The sequence below is a fragment of the Cetorhinus maximus genome, chromosome 5 (genome assembly GCF_964194155.1).
Source record: "Cetorhinus maximus chromosome 5, sCetMax3.hap1.1, whole genome shotgun sequence".
Classification (NCBI taxonomy): domain Eukaryota; kingdom Metazoa; phylum Chordata; class Chondrichthyes; order Lamniformes; family Cetorhinidae; genus Cetorhinus; species Cetorhinus maximus.
In genome coordinates, this window is record NC_135883.1 from 9,021,022 (window position 1) to 9,037,591 (window position 16,570).

The 16,570-nt window shown below is 43.9% G+C and overlaps 1 protein-coding gene across 2 annotated transcripts in view; it reads left to right on the forward strand.

Annotated features, from left to right (window-relative positions):
- The window catches only part of drc1 (dynein regulatory complex subunit 1 homolog (Chlamydomonas)), a 112,263-nt gene that overhangs the window by 14,106 nt on the left and 81,587 nt on the right, over positions 1-16,570 (forward strand). For both annotated transcript variants that reach the window (XM_078541510.1, XM_078541511.1), the window contains exons 3-5: positions 4,850-4,962; positions 6,815-6,998; positions 16,401-16,538. In XM_078541510.1, coding sequence (XP_078397636.1) covers positions 4,850-4,962; positions 6,815-6,998; positions 16,401-16,538 — 435 coding nt within the window. The remainder of the gene's footprint in view (positions 1-4,849; positions 4,963-6,814; positions 6,999-16,400; positions 16,539-16,570) is intronic.

A 16,570-nucleotide genomic window follows, 5' to 3' on the forward strand; every position in this document is an offset into this window, starting at 1 on the left:
ATCGGTAGAAGAATCGTAGGGACCGTGTATTGGCAAGGGTAGACAACTACATCACAAATCAATGGCCAACACAGATGCTGGATTTGGAAGTCAGGCTATTTTTTTATGCGTAAGAATGAGTTGTCCTTTGATAAAGGTTGTGTTATGTGGGGAGCCTCTGTTGTAATTCCTGAAAGGTACAGATGACAGTTGCTGTGTGTTCTTCATGAGCTTGATGAAGAGCCTAGCACAAAGCTTTCTTTAGTGGCCAGGGTTAGATAAGGACATAGAAGACACAGTGAAACGGTGTAGAACATGTTAAGCAGTGGAAAAGAAGCTGTCAATGGTACTTTACATCCATGGAAATGGCCAGCCAGGACAGCAACAGCTAATCATTGTGATAGATAGCCATTCAAGTGGGTTGAGGGGTTTCTGATGAATCGAACAACAACTAGCAAAACTCTAGATACTTTACGTAGTTTGTTTGTTGCTTATGGGTTCCCAGAGGAAATTGTGCCCAACAAGGGACCTCAGTTTTGTTCAGAAGAGTTTGTAAAATTTATGAGAATGAAAGTGGTAAAACATACTAGAGTTCTACCATATCACCCTGCTTCAAATGGAGCTGCAGAGTGCACAGTACAAATTATGGAGCATGCTGTTGCTTAGACAAATGTTAGATACACATGGGAAGAAATGTCAGTTGTCAAGGAATCATAAGCTGGTGAATTTTTTGTTTATTTATCTTAGCACACCTCAGACTACTACCAGCAGAACGCCAGCTGAATTGTTTCTCAGAAGATAGCCTGGAGCAAGTTTTTCATTGCTGAAGCCACATTTAGCATAGTCAGTAGAAGAGAAACAAAGCAGGCAGAAAGAGAGTAATGGTAGTGGTAAGTGAGAGAAAGAAGTCTGAAGTTGAACCAGAAGATGAATGAACATCATCATAAGTGGTTGAAGTGGTTACCAGGAAGGGTTGTGAAAATATGTGGTCCTCGCACATATTTGGTCAAGATGTTTGATAATGGAAAAGTTAGGTTTGTACATATAGACCGCGTTTTACCTTCAGAAGTTCATGAAGAAGAAGGGAGCTGGGAAGAATGAGTCTGATGAATTGGATAGCTGGGATACGAGCAGAGTACCATTAGTTACTCCAACACAAGTTGTGCCTGAACCTAGTTCAGATCAAGTCAGAGTCAGACAAACACGCCTGATGAAGTGGAAATTTCAACTGAAGGTCAAGGACAAAATCAATCTTTTTTGAAGAAAACTTCTCCTCAGACTCAGGCAGAGTTGGGTCCAGGCCCTTCTCCAAGTTCTGGAAGTTTGGGTCAAGAAAGGAGGTATTCTCTTATGAATAGGAATCCACTGGTTAAGTTGATTTTGTAAAAGAAAAACAAAAAATGTATAGAAGTTGTGTAGAATTTGAACATTGTGTAACTTTCTCTTTAAAGAGGGAGGGGTGTAATATTGTAATAGTACCCTCTTGTGGCCATTTGTATATGTATATATAGTCAAGCTGGAATAAACTAATTTCAGTCGGTAACATGTGGCACACTGTTGCTTTTCTGTCCTGCAAAGATATCACAGTTACCTCTTGACTATTCCAACACACTCTCAGTTGACCTTCCAACATCTACTGTCCATAAATTTGGGCTCATTTGTACTTGAACTTGCACCTAGCCCCCTACACCTATCATCCCTATGCTCGCTGACCTACAATGAGGCTAACTGGCTTCTGGTCCAACGGTTTTAAAACTTTCATCCTTGCATCCCTGTTTTCAAATTGCTCTATCGCCTTGTCCCTCTGTTATCTCCCTCTAGCACTGCAACTCTCTGAGATCACTGCACTCCCCTGAGGTTGGCCTTTTGCACATTCCAGTGTTGCTCAATCCACCATTAGCAGCCATGCTTTCAGCTGCCTGGGCCATAAGCTCTGGAATTCCCTCTTATATCTCTCTTTCTCTCCTTCTTTAAGACACTCCTTAAAACCCACCTCTTTGATGAAGGAGCTGGTCATACATCTTAATATTTCCTTATGTGGCTTGGTGTTAAATTTTATTTGATAAAACGCCTGTGAAATGCTTTGCAATGTTTCACTACCATAAGTTTCCGGGATTTTGAGGTATAAAGGCCTTTTACTTAAAATACCTAAGTCCTGAATTCTTAATTTGTAACAATGGGGACTCTGTTGTGTCTGACCTAAGAAAATACAAATAACTAGTATTTATGAATCAAGTAAAATTTATTAAGCAAGATTACATATTACAGTACTTCAACACTAAGATAAAAGCAAAATACTACAGATGCTGGAAATCTGAAATAAAAACAGAAAATGCTGGAAAAACTCAGCAGGTCTAACAGCATCTGTGGAAAGAGAAACAGAGTTAACCTTTCGAGTCCGTTTCGGGTCTGTATGACCCTTCTTCAGAGCTCTGAAGAAGGGTCATACTGACTCAAAACGTTAACTTTGTTTCTCTCTCCACAGATGCTGCTAGACCTGCTGAGTTTTCCCAACATATTCTGTTTTTGTTACAGTATTTCAACTGTGGTCTCATTAATGTCTTGTATAGTTTCATTATTATGTCTCAGCTTTTCTCTTATCTCTTCTTGTGATAAAATCCAGAATTCCATTTGCATTTTACGGCTTATCAACTTTATGTCATATAACTTGTACCTTGACATCCCTTTACTTTCAGCACCAAGCCTCCTTTCATTCAGACTATAATTACTGCTGTTTTTTTGCCAAATTCACCACAGACTTTACTGACACTGAATTCTGACTGTTACTTTTTATCCCAATCCCCCATCTCATTAATATCTTATTGCAGCTTTTGGCCTTCTATACAAAATAACTTTATTAAATAGCTTTTAATTTTGATGTAATTTGCCAATTTTGATACCACACTTTCTAGGATCAGATTGAAGTCTCTGCTTTATTCAGTAAACAGAAGTGCTCCAGAACTGAATCTTGTAGGACATCACTATCTACTTCCAATCACTCTGAAATACTGGTCTTTACCCATTATCCATTTTCTCCCCTCTCATCAATTTTCATTTTAGTTTGCTATCCTCCTCCTAATCCCAGTTTGTGGGTATCTGCACAGCCTTCTATCCTACAATATTTTTTGAAAAGAGAAAGCAAAATATTTGTAACATAAAAATACACAGAAACATTCATACTGTGGTCTGGGTAATATTTTATCAACGGCTTTCTTAAATGGCATATACTCGGTGTAGAAACACGCTCTGGGAGGCTTAGTCAAACAAAACAAACTTTATTTACACAAGAGCTTTTGCGGCTGCTTGTATCTAGCCAGCCGCTCTAACAACCATTTCCTAGGAAACTCCTCCCCTAGAATTTATTCCCCCGCGCTAGCTACACATTGGTTGAACAAATCACATGATCCCTACTCAGTCAGACTGATCTCAAAATGACAGTCATCACACCTGGCATCCACTGTTTTCCCAGAACTACCGTGACTGTTACCTCCTCAAAGAATTCTGAGTTTTTCAAGCATGGCTGTGAAATCCAACCTGGTTACTTCTAATTATTTTTGCTTTTCTTCACAATTTCATTGTCATCATTTGCGTTCATTTAGCTTACTCTTTCTGGGAGGCAAATCTCTCTCTAAAATGGTGTTTACAATACCACAAAACCATATTTTGGCATGCTTATGTTTTCTATTATTTTAAACTGCTCATTCTAATTTCATCCTTCATTAGGTGCCCAAAACTTGTATATATCACAGATATTAAACTAACTGGAGCATAATTACCTGGATTAGTTCTGTCTCCCTTTATAAAGATCAATACTATAACGGCTAGTCTCCTGTCCTCCGGCACACATCTTATTCAGTAAATAAATGTAAATTTTAGGGCCTCAGTAATGGCCAGAATTTTATGTCCCACGGGGGGGCGTGCGCCCGACCTGAATGGGTGTAAAATTGCACGAGGTGTCATCGGGCAAGCAACCCGACGTCATAGCACACTTGCACGATATTTCATTCAGTGGGTTCGCACCAAAGTCGGAAGAGCGCCCATCGACAATTAAGCAGGCAATTAAGCTCACTAATGGCCCAATTGTAAGCAACTTTCCGTGGCCCGTCCCACCTTACGGCTGGTGGACGGGCCAATCAGCCAGGCGGGCTTGACATTTTTTATGAAACCTCATCCAAGGGCCGGATGAAATCTCCGTTCGGACATAAAATAAAAAGAAATATCTGGGGACAGCATTTTTATGAGGTATGCTTTCAGGTGCTTGATTGTGCTGCAAGGACATTTTTTGCAGCGTTTTTCTGCTTTCTTTTATTATTTGGAGGTCTGCGGCTCCCTGAGGCATCTGTCTGCCTTCAGGGAGCTCAGTGGAAGCTCTCACCAGAACCAGCAGTGATGTCGGCGTCCATTCTCTTCCCGCCCCACTGGCAGTGCTGAACCTTTCTTCAGGACGTGTTTCACGCTGGCTGGCCGTTAATTGCCCAGCCAGCATGGAATCGCGGTCGGGGCACTGTTTCCCGTCTGCTCCTGGTCCCACTAATCACGCACGCATGACGAGCTCAAAATTCAGGCCAATATTTTTATCTTAATCTGTTTCAGCTTTACCTCTGTGGAGCTTCTTCCTCTACTCCGCCATTTTGCTACTTCCCTCCCTTTAAAAGATGCATCAAAACTAGCTCTTAACCATGCATTGTCATATCTCTTAACTCTTCACTACTGTTTTGTATCTGCATCTCCTTTGTAAAGCTTCTTGGGATGTTTGCTACCTTAAAGGTGCTTATAAATGAAAGTTGTTCTCATGATAGTTGTGGGAGATGGTGTTAGGCACTTTAGTTTGGAACCATAAGTGATTGATAGTTTGTTTTCGTTTTTCAAGCGACTGATTAAGCTGCAAAGAGATGGGACATCATTGGTCACAAACGTGCAAGTTGCTGAAGACTCGAGGGAGATGCAGCGAAGAAACACAGAAAATGAAGTTCAAAAGCATAGGTGAGTCAGTTAGACTGTCTTTATACTTTGCCATTTGTGCCAGCACTAAACTGATGTTTTGGAATTGTTCGTGGGGAAAAAAAATTTCCTTCTGACTTCTACCCTTTGGTGACATTTGGGATATAATTCCACAAGAAAAAGTGGGCTTGAAATTTGTTGGCGTAGTGGCACATTGAGCTCATCTGTTCCAGCTCTGGTTCCTTGATAGCATCTAATAATAGCTGGCTGGTTATTTTCTCCTTCTAGCCCTGGATGCTAAGACAAGCCTACAACTACTCCCTAGTTTTTTGATATTGATTGGCACAACAGATTAGTGATTGAATCCCTTATTGTCCAGGAGGCACAATGCAGTGCTTTGAACCCTTTGGGTTTTTTCTGGTAGTAGCAATGACCCGAACCTTTTTGAAGATTCCTACTCCTCTCTCAGCTTTTACAGTTCTGTTGGTCACTTGCTTCATATTATGTCAAGCTAAGGAACTGGATGCTTTTTAACAAAGAGGATGTTTAACTGGGTTGGGTTGGATGGGCAAATCGCCATCTCTTTTCAACAAAGGGTTTTACTTGGTTTGCTTTATGATGAAGATAAGAGACCATTTCACAACCCATTATCCAGTACACTCGGTGTATAGTTGTGATTCTATTGTTGCTCATCTTTTAGGTGAAGAGTTGATTACTCTACAGAGACTTCAGACCATGTAGCAAATGCAAAAGCATCACTTTTACTGACATCACTAATGAAGCGAGAAAGTGGTGTATACCAAGTACACATCTCTGGAAATCCAGATTGGCAATGAGGAAGGGAGACAGATACCCAGTATACATATCATACTTGATGTTTATGTCTTCTGAATAAATCTTTTCCCGATGCAGCAAATCAAGGAGCAATGCACACGGGAAAATTTGTGAATGAACATGGTCTGCTATGTGTGTTGAATATTCTAAAGATGTTATGGGATTTTGCTCTAGCTTCATACTGAGCATCAAGGTTTGCTATAATTACAGAATTAACTTAAAGTTTCAGAAGATTAGAAACTACAATAGTTCAATTTCCTTCCACCTTCCTCCCTGCACAGTGTAGTATGTGGAGCTGATGCCTGGAAAAAGCAGTTAATGCTAAATTGATTTTTTACTTTAAGAAAACAACATTTTTTTTCCTTTTAAACTTCCTTTTTTTTAACATATTTGCAATAATCCAGTTCACTGAGGGTTCATGTACAGAAATTGTAGCCAATCATCTAACCCTAGCAGGAAATTCAGGAGTGGTAGTGATCCAGATTCTTGGAAGAAAGCTAGAAAATTCACCTGTATGACTAAGTAACATCTAACTGGGACTTGAATCTTTCTTGCACTCCTCAGAGCTTTCTGAAACTTCCTCAATATGTTGTTCTTTAGCCGTGACCTGGCATCAAAAGCTGAGGCTGGTTCCACTTATCCTGACTACAATGGTGCCTGATATGTTCATGATTTCTGCTGACAGTATCTGCAAGGTAAAAGCTTGTGGGTATCTGCACAGCCTTCTATTCCACAATATTTTTGAAAAGAGAAAGCAAAATATTTGTAATGTAAAAATACACAGAAACATTCACACTGTGGTCTGGTAGTGGTTTGAATGTCAGATTGCTGTCAAGCTATTCATGAATTCACTTGACAAGATTTTTGTACTTAAATGTAATTGTCTTGGTTAGGTATGAAAAAAAATCGCATATATAACAGAGAAAACAATAAGGAAACCTCCAAGGTTTATGTTGACATTGTCATAATAATGAAATAAAAAAAACTATATTTACATTGGTTGAAGCTATTTCCAGTTTACAAAATGCTGGATTTTTAAAATTTATTTTGGTGTTTGAAGGACTGCGAAGCTGGAGAATGAAGCAACATTGAGTGAGGAAAAATTTGAAGTCATCACAAAGAAATGGCTGACAGCAAAGGCCCGTAAGATTCCACAGGATCTGCGTGACATTCTTATCAAACAGCAACAGTTCTGTGCTGATTTAATTGAAGGGAAAAACAAGCTGATTAACACTTTGCAGAAGGTAAATTGTCACACACTAGGAAGTATGATGTTGAATAGCTTAACTTTAAAATACGCATTTTTTTGTTGCAGTTTGGGAACACAGTAGTTATAATGCTGCTTCAAACCAGATTATACATTGTGATTACTGTTAGGAATATAGGAACATAGGACTTAGGAGTAGGAGTTGGCCATTTGGCCCTTCGAACCTGCTTGCCATTCAGTAGAATCATGGCTGATCTGGTTGTGGTCTTAACTCTGCTTTCTTGTCTGCCCTTCATAACCCTTGACTCCCTTGTCTATCAAAATCTGTCTAACTCTGCCTTGAATAAATTCAATGCCCCAGCCTCCATTGCTTTCTGGAGAAGAGAATTCCACAGATTAATGACCCCCTGAGAGAAAAAATTTCTCCTTATTTCTGTCCTAAATGAGAGACCTCATATTCTTAAACTGTGCCCTCTAGTTCTAGTCTCCCCCATAAGAGGAAACATCCTCTTGGTATCCACTCTTTCAAGTCCCCTCCGGTTCTTATATGTTTCAAAATGATCACCTCTCATTCTTCTAAACTCCAATGGGTGTAGGCCCAACCTGTTCAACCTTTCTTCATAAGATAGCCCTTCATCCCAGGAATGAATCGGGTGAACTTTCTCTGAATTACTTCCAATGCGGTTTTATCTTTTTTAAGATAAGGAAACCAAAGCTGTGCACAGTGCTCCAGGTGTGGTCTCACCAAGGTCCTGTACGGCTACAATAAAACTTATCTAATTTTTATTCCATTCCCCTTTAAAAGATACCAGCATTCCATTTGCCTTCTTAATCTCTTGCTGTATCTGCATACTAACTTTTTTTGTGGTTTGTGTACTAGGACACCTGGATCCCTCTACGCCACTGAGTTTTGCAATTTCTCTCCATTTAAATAGTTTGCTGCTTTTCTGTTTTTGCTGCCAAAGTGATAATTCTTTGATGATAAGAAAGTTCCTTAATTCTGAACTTTCCTGGGTGACCCAGTAGTCTAAATTTTACCATGGATGTTGGGACTTTCATGTAGGGGCGAAAAGTGGGTCCCAAAACCACACTTGATGACAGCAGGATCGCCTCAGCAATTTTACAAAAATCAGCCTCCTAATTGGTCACCAGTGGACCTGTTGCCCAATTAAGGATGGCTGGCAGGCTCTTTGTGTTACAAGCCCAATCAGAGGGCTGCCAACTTTGAAGCCTCAGCGGCACCATTGGGAGAGGTGGTCGCTCTGAGATATGCAAGAGACCTCGGGAGCTCAGACAGGTCATGGCTGGGATTTTCCGTGCCCACTGGCGTCAGGTGTGTTCGGTGGCAGGAGCAGACAATGTGGCGAGAAAGTCAAAAATTCGTGAAACCAGTTTGCGATCGTCTACTCCACCCGCTGATGGCGGGCCGCGTTCCCTGCCATTGGACATCAGGAACCTCATTGTAATATATCAGCACATCATTGTTAGCCCAGCCTGCCAGACTCATTCCCCCTCTGCCCGCACTGGATCGTCTGCCCACGTCGGCAGGAAAACACCCGGGTGCAGAATACGTCTTGACACCTGTGACATGCAGAAGTCGGGACTTACCGCCAGGGCCTTGCTCACATCGCGGACATCCGAGGAGCAAAGGATGTTGGAGCCTGACAGCAACAGGATCCTGGAGGAATGTCCATCACATGCTGTGTGGATTCTCATGGACATGGCTCTGCTGCAAAGCAGCTCACGGAAGGTGGAAAGTCACCGTTAATGCTCACAACAGATGACAGTCGAGGGGGTCGGGGAGGAAGAGGTGTCGGGGGGGTGAGGCTGGTGGGGAGAGTGAAGGTGTCGGGGGGGGGGAATGAATGTGTTGGGGGGCTGAGGTTGGGATGGGAGGAATTAAGGTGTCATGGGGGTGAGGTTGGGAGGGGACAGAGTACAGCGGGAGGAGGGTGTAAGAGGGGAGAAGCTGGCAACTGGGGAGACGGGCGTAAGGGGGGGGTGGGCGGTGTAAGGGAAGGAATTCAGAGGGGGGAAGGAGTGCAGAGAGGGGAGGGAGTTCAGAGGGAGGAAGGAATGCGGAGAGGGGAGGGAGTAAAGGTTGAGGAAGAAGTAAGGGTGGAGGAAGGAGTCGGGAAGGGGGAAGGAGTGAAGTAGAGGAAGAAGTAAGGGAGTCTGAGTGAGTCAGGAAGGAGGAGGGAGTCCGGGGACGGGGGATGGTGGGAGAGCTAGAGTGGGGGGAAGGGGTTCTGTAGGGAAGGGGTCCGGAGGGGGAAAAAGGTTCTGGGGAGGAAGGGGCCTGGAGGGGGGAATGTATTCGGAGTTGGGGGGGTGGAGGGTGGTAGGGGATGGGGTCCGGAGTGGGGAAGCGGTTCCGGGGGGAAGGTGTCCGGAGGGGGGAAGGGTTCCTCGACTGCCTCCAGGGGAACGGACTGAGGGTGGGCATGATATGAGGGAATGGTGAGACTGACTGAGGGCAGAGTGAGGCGGGAGGGTGAGGGTTCAATGGTATTGGTGGGGTGATAAGGATGGTTGGTGGGTACTCAGAGGTGGACACAGACCCTGGGGGTGGGAAGGAGGAGGTCGAGGAGGTGAATGTGGATGGGGGTGGGATTTTCCGGAAGGAAGGGAACGTGCACGTTCACCTGGACATCCCTGAAGGATAAGGGTTGTGGCTGGTAGGGGAGATGGAAGGTGATGCCATGGGGGCCAACTGTGATGGCGGAAATGAAATGGGTGACTAGGGGAGGGGAAAAAGATGGGGGAGCGAAAGTAAAACCGAATTAGCACCATGCTGTCCAAATTGAAAGTGAAACGAGAGTTGTGGTGGGTGAGATCAGGTGCTGCATGGGACTGTGATCATTGGGTGGGTGGAGATGCAGGTCAGCTCAGATGGACAACTGAAAGCGAACCCCAGCAGGCAGCATTGAAAATGCTCGGGACATTGAGGTGAGTATGATACGTGAAAGATCTGCTTGCATGGGAGAGTACTTGCATGAGGCTCCGAAACCCTTCAGAATCACTTGTTGGCCAGCTGCTCCCTCTATGGTGACAGAGAGGAGGTTTAAGGAGCTCACAGGCAAAGGGTATTCAGAGAGAGAGAGGACGGCCTCTCAGATTCCTGAGTGGATGACCCAGGGGTGGCCAGCTGCCACTCTTCCTCCCTTCGGGTGTCCTGGAGACCCAGTCTGACTCCTTGCGGGGAAGGAGCACCTGGATGGATATCGAGGTGCCCCGTTTCTCTCTCATGTCGCCACTGCAGGAACTCATCCATGGATCCTGCAATGGAGTGCAGGTCTGCACACATCTCAGCGTTCTGCTGGACCAGGGTCTCCATTGCAGCCGCCATCCTCCTCATGGAGACCTCCATACATGCACATGTGGGCACCGCTTCATCAGAGAGCATGTGGACGCACTCCTCTGACTCGCATGCCACTCTGTTAAGGGTTTCCAACAGCTCTACGTGATTTTCCCACGCCTTCTGCTGACTCTCCAGGATGAGTTGGAAGGCCAAATCTAGAGGCTCGTCATCTGACTCGGGCCTCACAGATGCCTGTTCCCCAGCAATCCTCCGAGAGCTGGGGGTTCGCATGAACCTGCCTCCTGCTGCTGTGGACATGTGTCCATCGTGGTGACCACCAGATTATGAACCCGAGCCTGCTCTAGATCTAGGTCCCATTGAGGTGTGTGTATCTGCGTTGGTGGAGAGTGTGGATAAGTGCTGTGACAGGTCTTCCAGGCTGCTTATTTCCAGTTCTTCAATGGAGGAGGTGTCCTCTTGGCTGGAGATGAGGATGTGGATGGAGCTGAGGGACTGGCTGGCTGAGGGTGTTGATCGCTTGGCAGAGCTCCCTGTGAACCAAAGTAGAGATAAGTAGTGCATGGCAGCAGATTCAAAAGCAGGAGAGAGAGCACTCACAGTTACATTGAGAGAGGGATGATGTGGTGCAGGATCCTCATGTGGGTGTTCGCCGCTGACCTCACTGTCACCACATGCACAGCCCACATCCTCACCAGTCAGTGCAATGGCACAGTCCTCAAAGTGAGTGATGGGCCTAATGTGGACCACTCCACCACTCCACCACCCCCCCCGCCCCGGTCTGGGACCTCTCCCTGCTGATGTGATCGGGCTTCTCCTGCATGAAAACAGATAGAGATAGCGTGAGCAGGACACATGGCACTGTGTGGAATGTTTGTGTGGTGAACGGAGCCATGGACAGGATGAGGATGTGAGCTCAAGAGGGTATGAGTTTGAGAGTGTGTTTGACAGTTAATGGTGTTGCCCTTGAGGTGTGAGATCCCTGTGGATGTGTGATGGGTTTGTGAGTGGTGTGAGTTGAGAGTGATGAGAAGAGTGAATTACCTTGGTGGAACGGATGAGACCATTCACCCTGTAGCGGCACTGGGTCGTCCTCTTCTGCAGGGCATTGGCACTGGCCACTGCTGCCACCGCCTCTCAAGCTGGATTAATGAGGTTGCTGCTCATCCTGCGGCCAGAGCAGGGGTAGAGGACATCACGGCGAGCCTCCACTGTGTCCAAAAGGCGCCTGATGGACACATCATTGAACCTGGGGGCTGCAGTCCTTTTGTCTTTCAAGGTCGTGTATTCTTTGCAACGGTCGTGAGCTGGAAGCACTGAGAGGTGTGTGTGCAGCTGGACTTTAAGTATGGCGCCCGGCGCGATGAAGCGGCGAGGTGATGGCATGACGGGTGAATGAGAGCCCGCTTGCCATGAAACGGCATGTTTCCCAGGAATGCATAATTAATGTGGTGGGCTTGGGATGATACAGCGTGAAAAGCCGCCATTGCGGCTGGTGAGTAAAACGATGTTTTACCCACCTGCTACTGCACTTAGTGCAAATCTTGGACGATTCTGCCCAAGGTTCAAAAAAATTCAAAAATTCAGGGGGTTGAGAATCAGAGGGGAATCTCCTCCAGGGAGATGATAGGGTCCATGGGGACTGCCTTCCTGCTCACAGCTTCCTCATTGGATCCTGTAAGACTAACTCTTCTGTCATTCAATCTCTCTTGTCTTCCACCTTGCCACACACCTTCCCTTTGTCCTTGTCCTACTGACCCCTTGCTCAAAATCTATTGTATCTCTAACTTTTCACAGCTCTGATGAAAGGCCATTTACCTGAAATATTAGCTCTGTTTCTCTCTCTACAGGTGTCGCCCGACTCGCTGAGTATTTCCAGCATTTTCTGTTTTTATTTTAGATTTCCAGCATCTGCAGTATACTGCTTTTTAATTATGCTAACCAGTTGCCTGCCCCTTTAGAGTGCTCAGCTGCTCCACATCCGGCCCCGCTGCTGGTAGATGTTCCGGCTGTGGGACTCCATCAACGAACCATCCCAAAGCGGCCTCCTGCAATTTTATTGGCCCCTTCGTTGCAGCCTGCTATCCAGGGGCCTGTAAAATTCTGCCCAATGGATTAAAATACTGAAATAAAGACAGGAAGTGCCAGAAATACTCAGCAGGTCCGGCACCATCTATGGAGAGAGAGAAAGTTATATTTCAGGTCGATGACCTTTTAACCGTAGTGGTTTAACACTGTTGTTTTGCTTCTGGCAAATTAATCCAAACTAATGCAATGTAAGTATATTGTCCAACTGTAAGGTTCCATGGGGAAATGCGTTTGGACAATAGTGGAGGCAGAACTCTCTCTTGTTTCAAACTATAAAATTTTTCTATTGCATATGAATTCATACATAGGTCTATATAATGCAAATTTAAAATGGGTTTCATTAGCTGTGTTCTCAAGTGTTCCTTTGTACGTGTGAGGGAAGTAACATAGCACACAAATTGTTCTAGAGATAGTTGTTAATTTCAGTGGAGGTGGCCAGCCAAAGTCTAGTACTGAAGTACACAGATTCATAGAAACTCTCAGCACAGAAGGAGGCCACTTGGACTGTTGAAAAGGCAGCTGTGCTTTTTGCTCATAACCCAGTATGTTCCCCATCCTCAAATACCTGTCCAAGTCTTCTAAAATTATTTACGGAATCAGTTTTTACCACCTTTTCAGGTGGAGCATTCCAGACCCTGACATCTCTCTAAGCGAAAAAGATTCTCCTAATCTCCCCTCTAGATCGTCAGTCAATGATTTTAAATGTATGAGCTCTAGTTATTGACACTCAGAAATATTTTTTTTCTCCTCTAATGAAACCTTTCATCATCTTGAAAACTTCTATTAGGTCACCTCTGAACCTCCTCTGTTTTAAGGAGAACAGTTCTGACGTATCCAACTCTCCTCATAACTGAAGTCCTTTGTTACTGGTAACATCCTGGTAAATTTCCATACCCTTTCTAAGGTTGTTGAACTTTCTTGCAGTGTCAGGCACTTGCATTCACTCACAAATTAATTGTACCAGCAATTCTCTTCTGTCTTTCAAATATTAAATGAATGTTAAACTTTCAGGGACCTATTTACAATTTTCGGGTCACTCTTGATAAGCAAATCAGATAACAAAGCAATCAACTCAACAAGAATGCCCAGAATCTGAGATCTACTTTTACCGTAAAGTTGATCAATAATAAGTTTCTTTACCTAATCAGTAAGAACTGGTTTAATTTAAGGTATCGTAACCTGTTTGGTTTTCCCAATTCCCCAATTCCCTGTTTTACTTGCCTGTATCAATCACATCAATCACGTATGGAGTGACTCCCTGGACTGGAACTATCCACACTTTATTCAACAAAGGCTCAAGGTTTCTGAAGAAGGCAGTAAAACCTTTGACATTATTTTCGGCACACTTTAAAGCATATGTGTTGATTTGCTGAATGATTTTGTTTCTCCATAACTATAATCCTTGTGATTATATTTGTTCATTAGTTTTAGCCTGAATATTAGTGTCTTCTGTGGTGACTTCTATTTGGACAGGAGCTCATGGGTAGACAATTCAAGCGAGTCCCAGTGCTAACATGACAGAAAATGGTTATTGCTATCCTTGCAGCCTGCTGTCCTGTACACAATGTTCATCATGCTGAAAATTTCATATAATGGCAGAAGAAGGTCTGTTTATAGGAATTATCTTTTTGCCGTGGACTCAAGTAAACAGTTTAAGTATAAAACTTAAACTTGAATACAAACTCAATTTGTCCCCTGCTGAGCATAAAACCAATGTCACAGCAAGAAATTACATATAATTTGACACTGAATTTGGAGCCTGAATGAGAGACCACAAAGATGTTTGGTATGAAAAATAAAAACATCGCAGTTGTATAACAGGGGATATTGTTCGAAAGTTGAGGTTACTGGCTGTGACAAATTGAAGGCAACTTTTTTTATTCATGGGATGTAGGTGCCATGGCAAAGCCAGCATTTATTGCCAATCACTAATTGCTGTTGAGAAGGTGGTGCTGAACTGCCTTCTTGTTTCTTAGAGCAATATGTTGCAGAACCTACCCAGAAACAGGCTATTTTGGATCTAGTAATGTGTAATGGCAGGATTAATAAGAGATATCATAATTAAGGATTCTGTAGGTAGTAGCGATCACAACATGGTAGAATTTCAAATTCAGTTTGAGGGCGAGCAACTCAGGTCTCAAACCAGTGTCCTCAACTTAAATAAGGACAATTACAGAGGTATGAAGAAAGAGTTGTCTAAGCGGGCTGGGAAAATGGACTAAGGGGACATTCGTTTAAAATTGAGATGCAAAAGAATTTCTTCTCAGAGGGTACTGAATGTCTGGAATTCTCTACCCCAGAAAGTTGTGGAGGCTAGATCACTGAAAGTATTTAAAGAGGAGGTAGATAGACTTTTGAAATATCAGGGAGTTGAGGGCTATGAGGCACTGGCATGAAAGAACAGTTGAGGCCTAGGGCAGATCAGCCATAATCTTATCGAATGGCGGGGCAGGCTTGAGGGGCCAAACGGCCTACTCCTCCTATTTCTTATGCTTTTGAGCTGCTGCAGTCTGTGTGGTGTAGGTAAAGCCAGGAGGTTCCAAGAATTTGTCCCAGCACCAGTGAAAGAGGGGCGATATATTTCTAAGACAGGATGGTTGTGACATGGAGGGGAACTTGCAGGTGACGGTGTTTCCATGCACTTGCTCCTATTGTTCATCTAGGTGGCAGAGGCCACAGGTTTGAAAGGTGCAGATTTCTGACATTGGCGTTTTGGAAATTTGCCATTTTAGATATATGTTCCGATCTTCGGGACTGGCATGGGGCTTAAAAAATTGCAGCTCTGCAGTCAGTGAGAGCGAGAACTGACTGTAGACATGTGATTGGTGGGGCAGCGAGCACATGAGAGACATAATCTGTGAGGAGCTGCTGCTCTCATCACAGATTCTGTCTCTCCCATGCTTGTTGCCCCAGTTCCTCCCTCCCACTATTGCTGCTTCTCCATAGATAGAGTCTATGCTTGGAGGAGCAGCCAAGGCAGAAGGGAGGGAACCTGTGATTGGAGGAGTTGTAGCAGTTATTCTGGCCGGTCCCGCTGCCGCCATGCAGGAGACTTTCGGCTGTGCCGTCACTTTTGTTCGGCATCTTCTGGGAGGCCAAGGAGAAGAATGCAAAAGCATAAGAAGCAGAGGGAGCGTGCGAGGCCGGAGCGGGAGTTGTTTGTTCTGAACTCTGCTCCGAACCTACTACCAAAATCCCAAACCTGGCTGACTTCCCACGTCAGACTGAATATAGCACTGGCTTGGCCTTTATTGCTGTTTTGTTTTTGCTGGCATCTGGGGTCACCGTAAATTTTCAAGAGTTATTTTTTATATGTATTTGTTCACGGGATGAGGGCATCGCTGGCAAGGCCAGCCTTTATTGCCCATCCCTAATTGCCCTTGAGAATGTGGTGGTGATTTAAAATGGGGTCACACTGGAAATAGTTTGCGAAGCACTGCTGCAGTCCTTTGCTTCTCTTCTCATCTACATAATCCAGTAACGTCATGTTCTGTTGTTAGTATGGACTTCATCCTGTACTACATGCACTAACTGCACTGAATGCTGAAATGCTGAGGTCACTTTGGTGATTTTATACAAATGCATTGGTCCACAGTCTTGATGGTAATACACAGTAAACAAAGGGAAAACTAATGTTTCTACCCACTTACGTGTAAAATTTCCACATATTTGAAGTGACCTAGAAGTATTTGCATTTCACTACGGATCATAAAAAGTGCTACAATCACATGATTCCTTGTCAGAAAAAAATTTCAGACCTTTTTGCTTTCAGCCACTAATTTTCAGACCTTTTTGCCTTCGGCCAGTCTCACCCCCGAGTAAAGGCTTTTATTGGCACTCCACAATGATAGTCCTGTCAAGTTGTTTGTACATTACTTTTTATGGGTTGTGTATCTTTAAAGCAAGATATAATTTTGCAGCTGTTAATATGGCAATTGTTTTATCATTCTTGCAGGCAAGCTTAGAAAAAATCAGTTAAATAACCCACAAATCCTATATGTATTACTCAATGCGTTTGAATTATATTTGCAGGAGCTAAAGTTGAGTGACGACCAGTATGTGAAAGACCTGAAGAAAGCAGCTGCAGACATTGACCTGTTGTTGGAACGGATGGAAGAACAAATAAAAACCTTAACTAGATCCTATAGAGAGGAAATCATGCAGATAGAGGTGAAGCCAGTTTTTATTTTCTCCCACAAAAC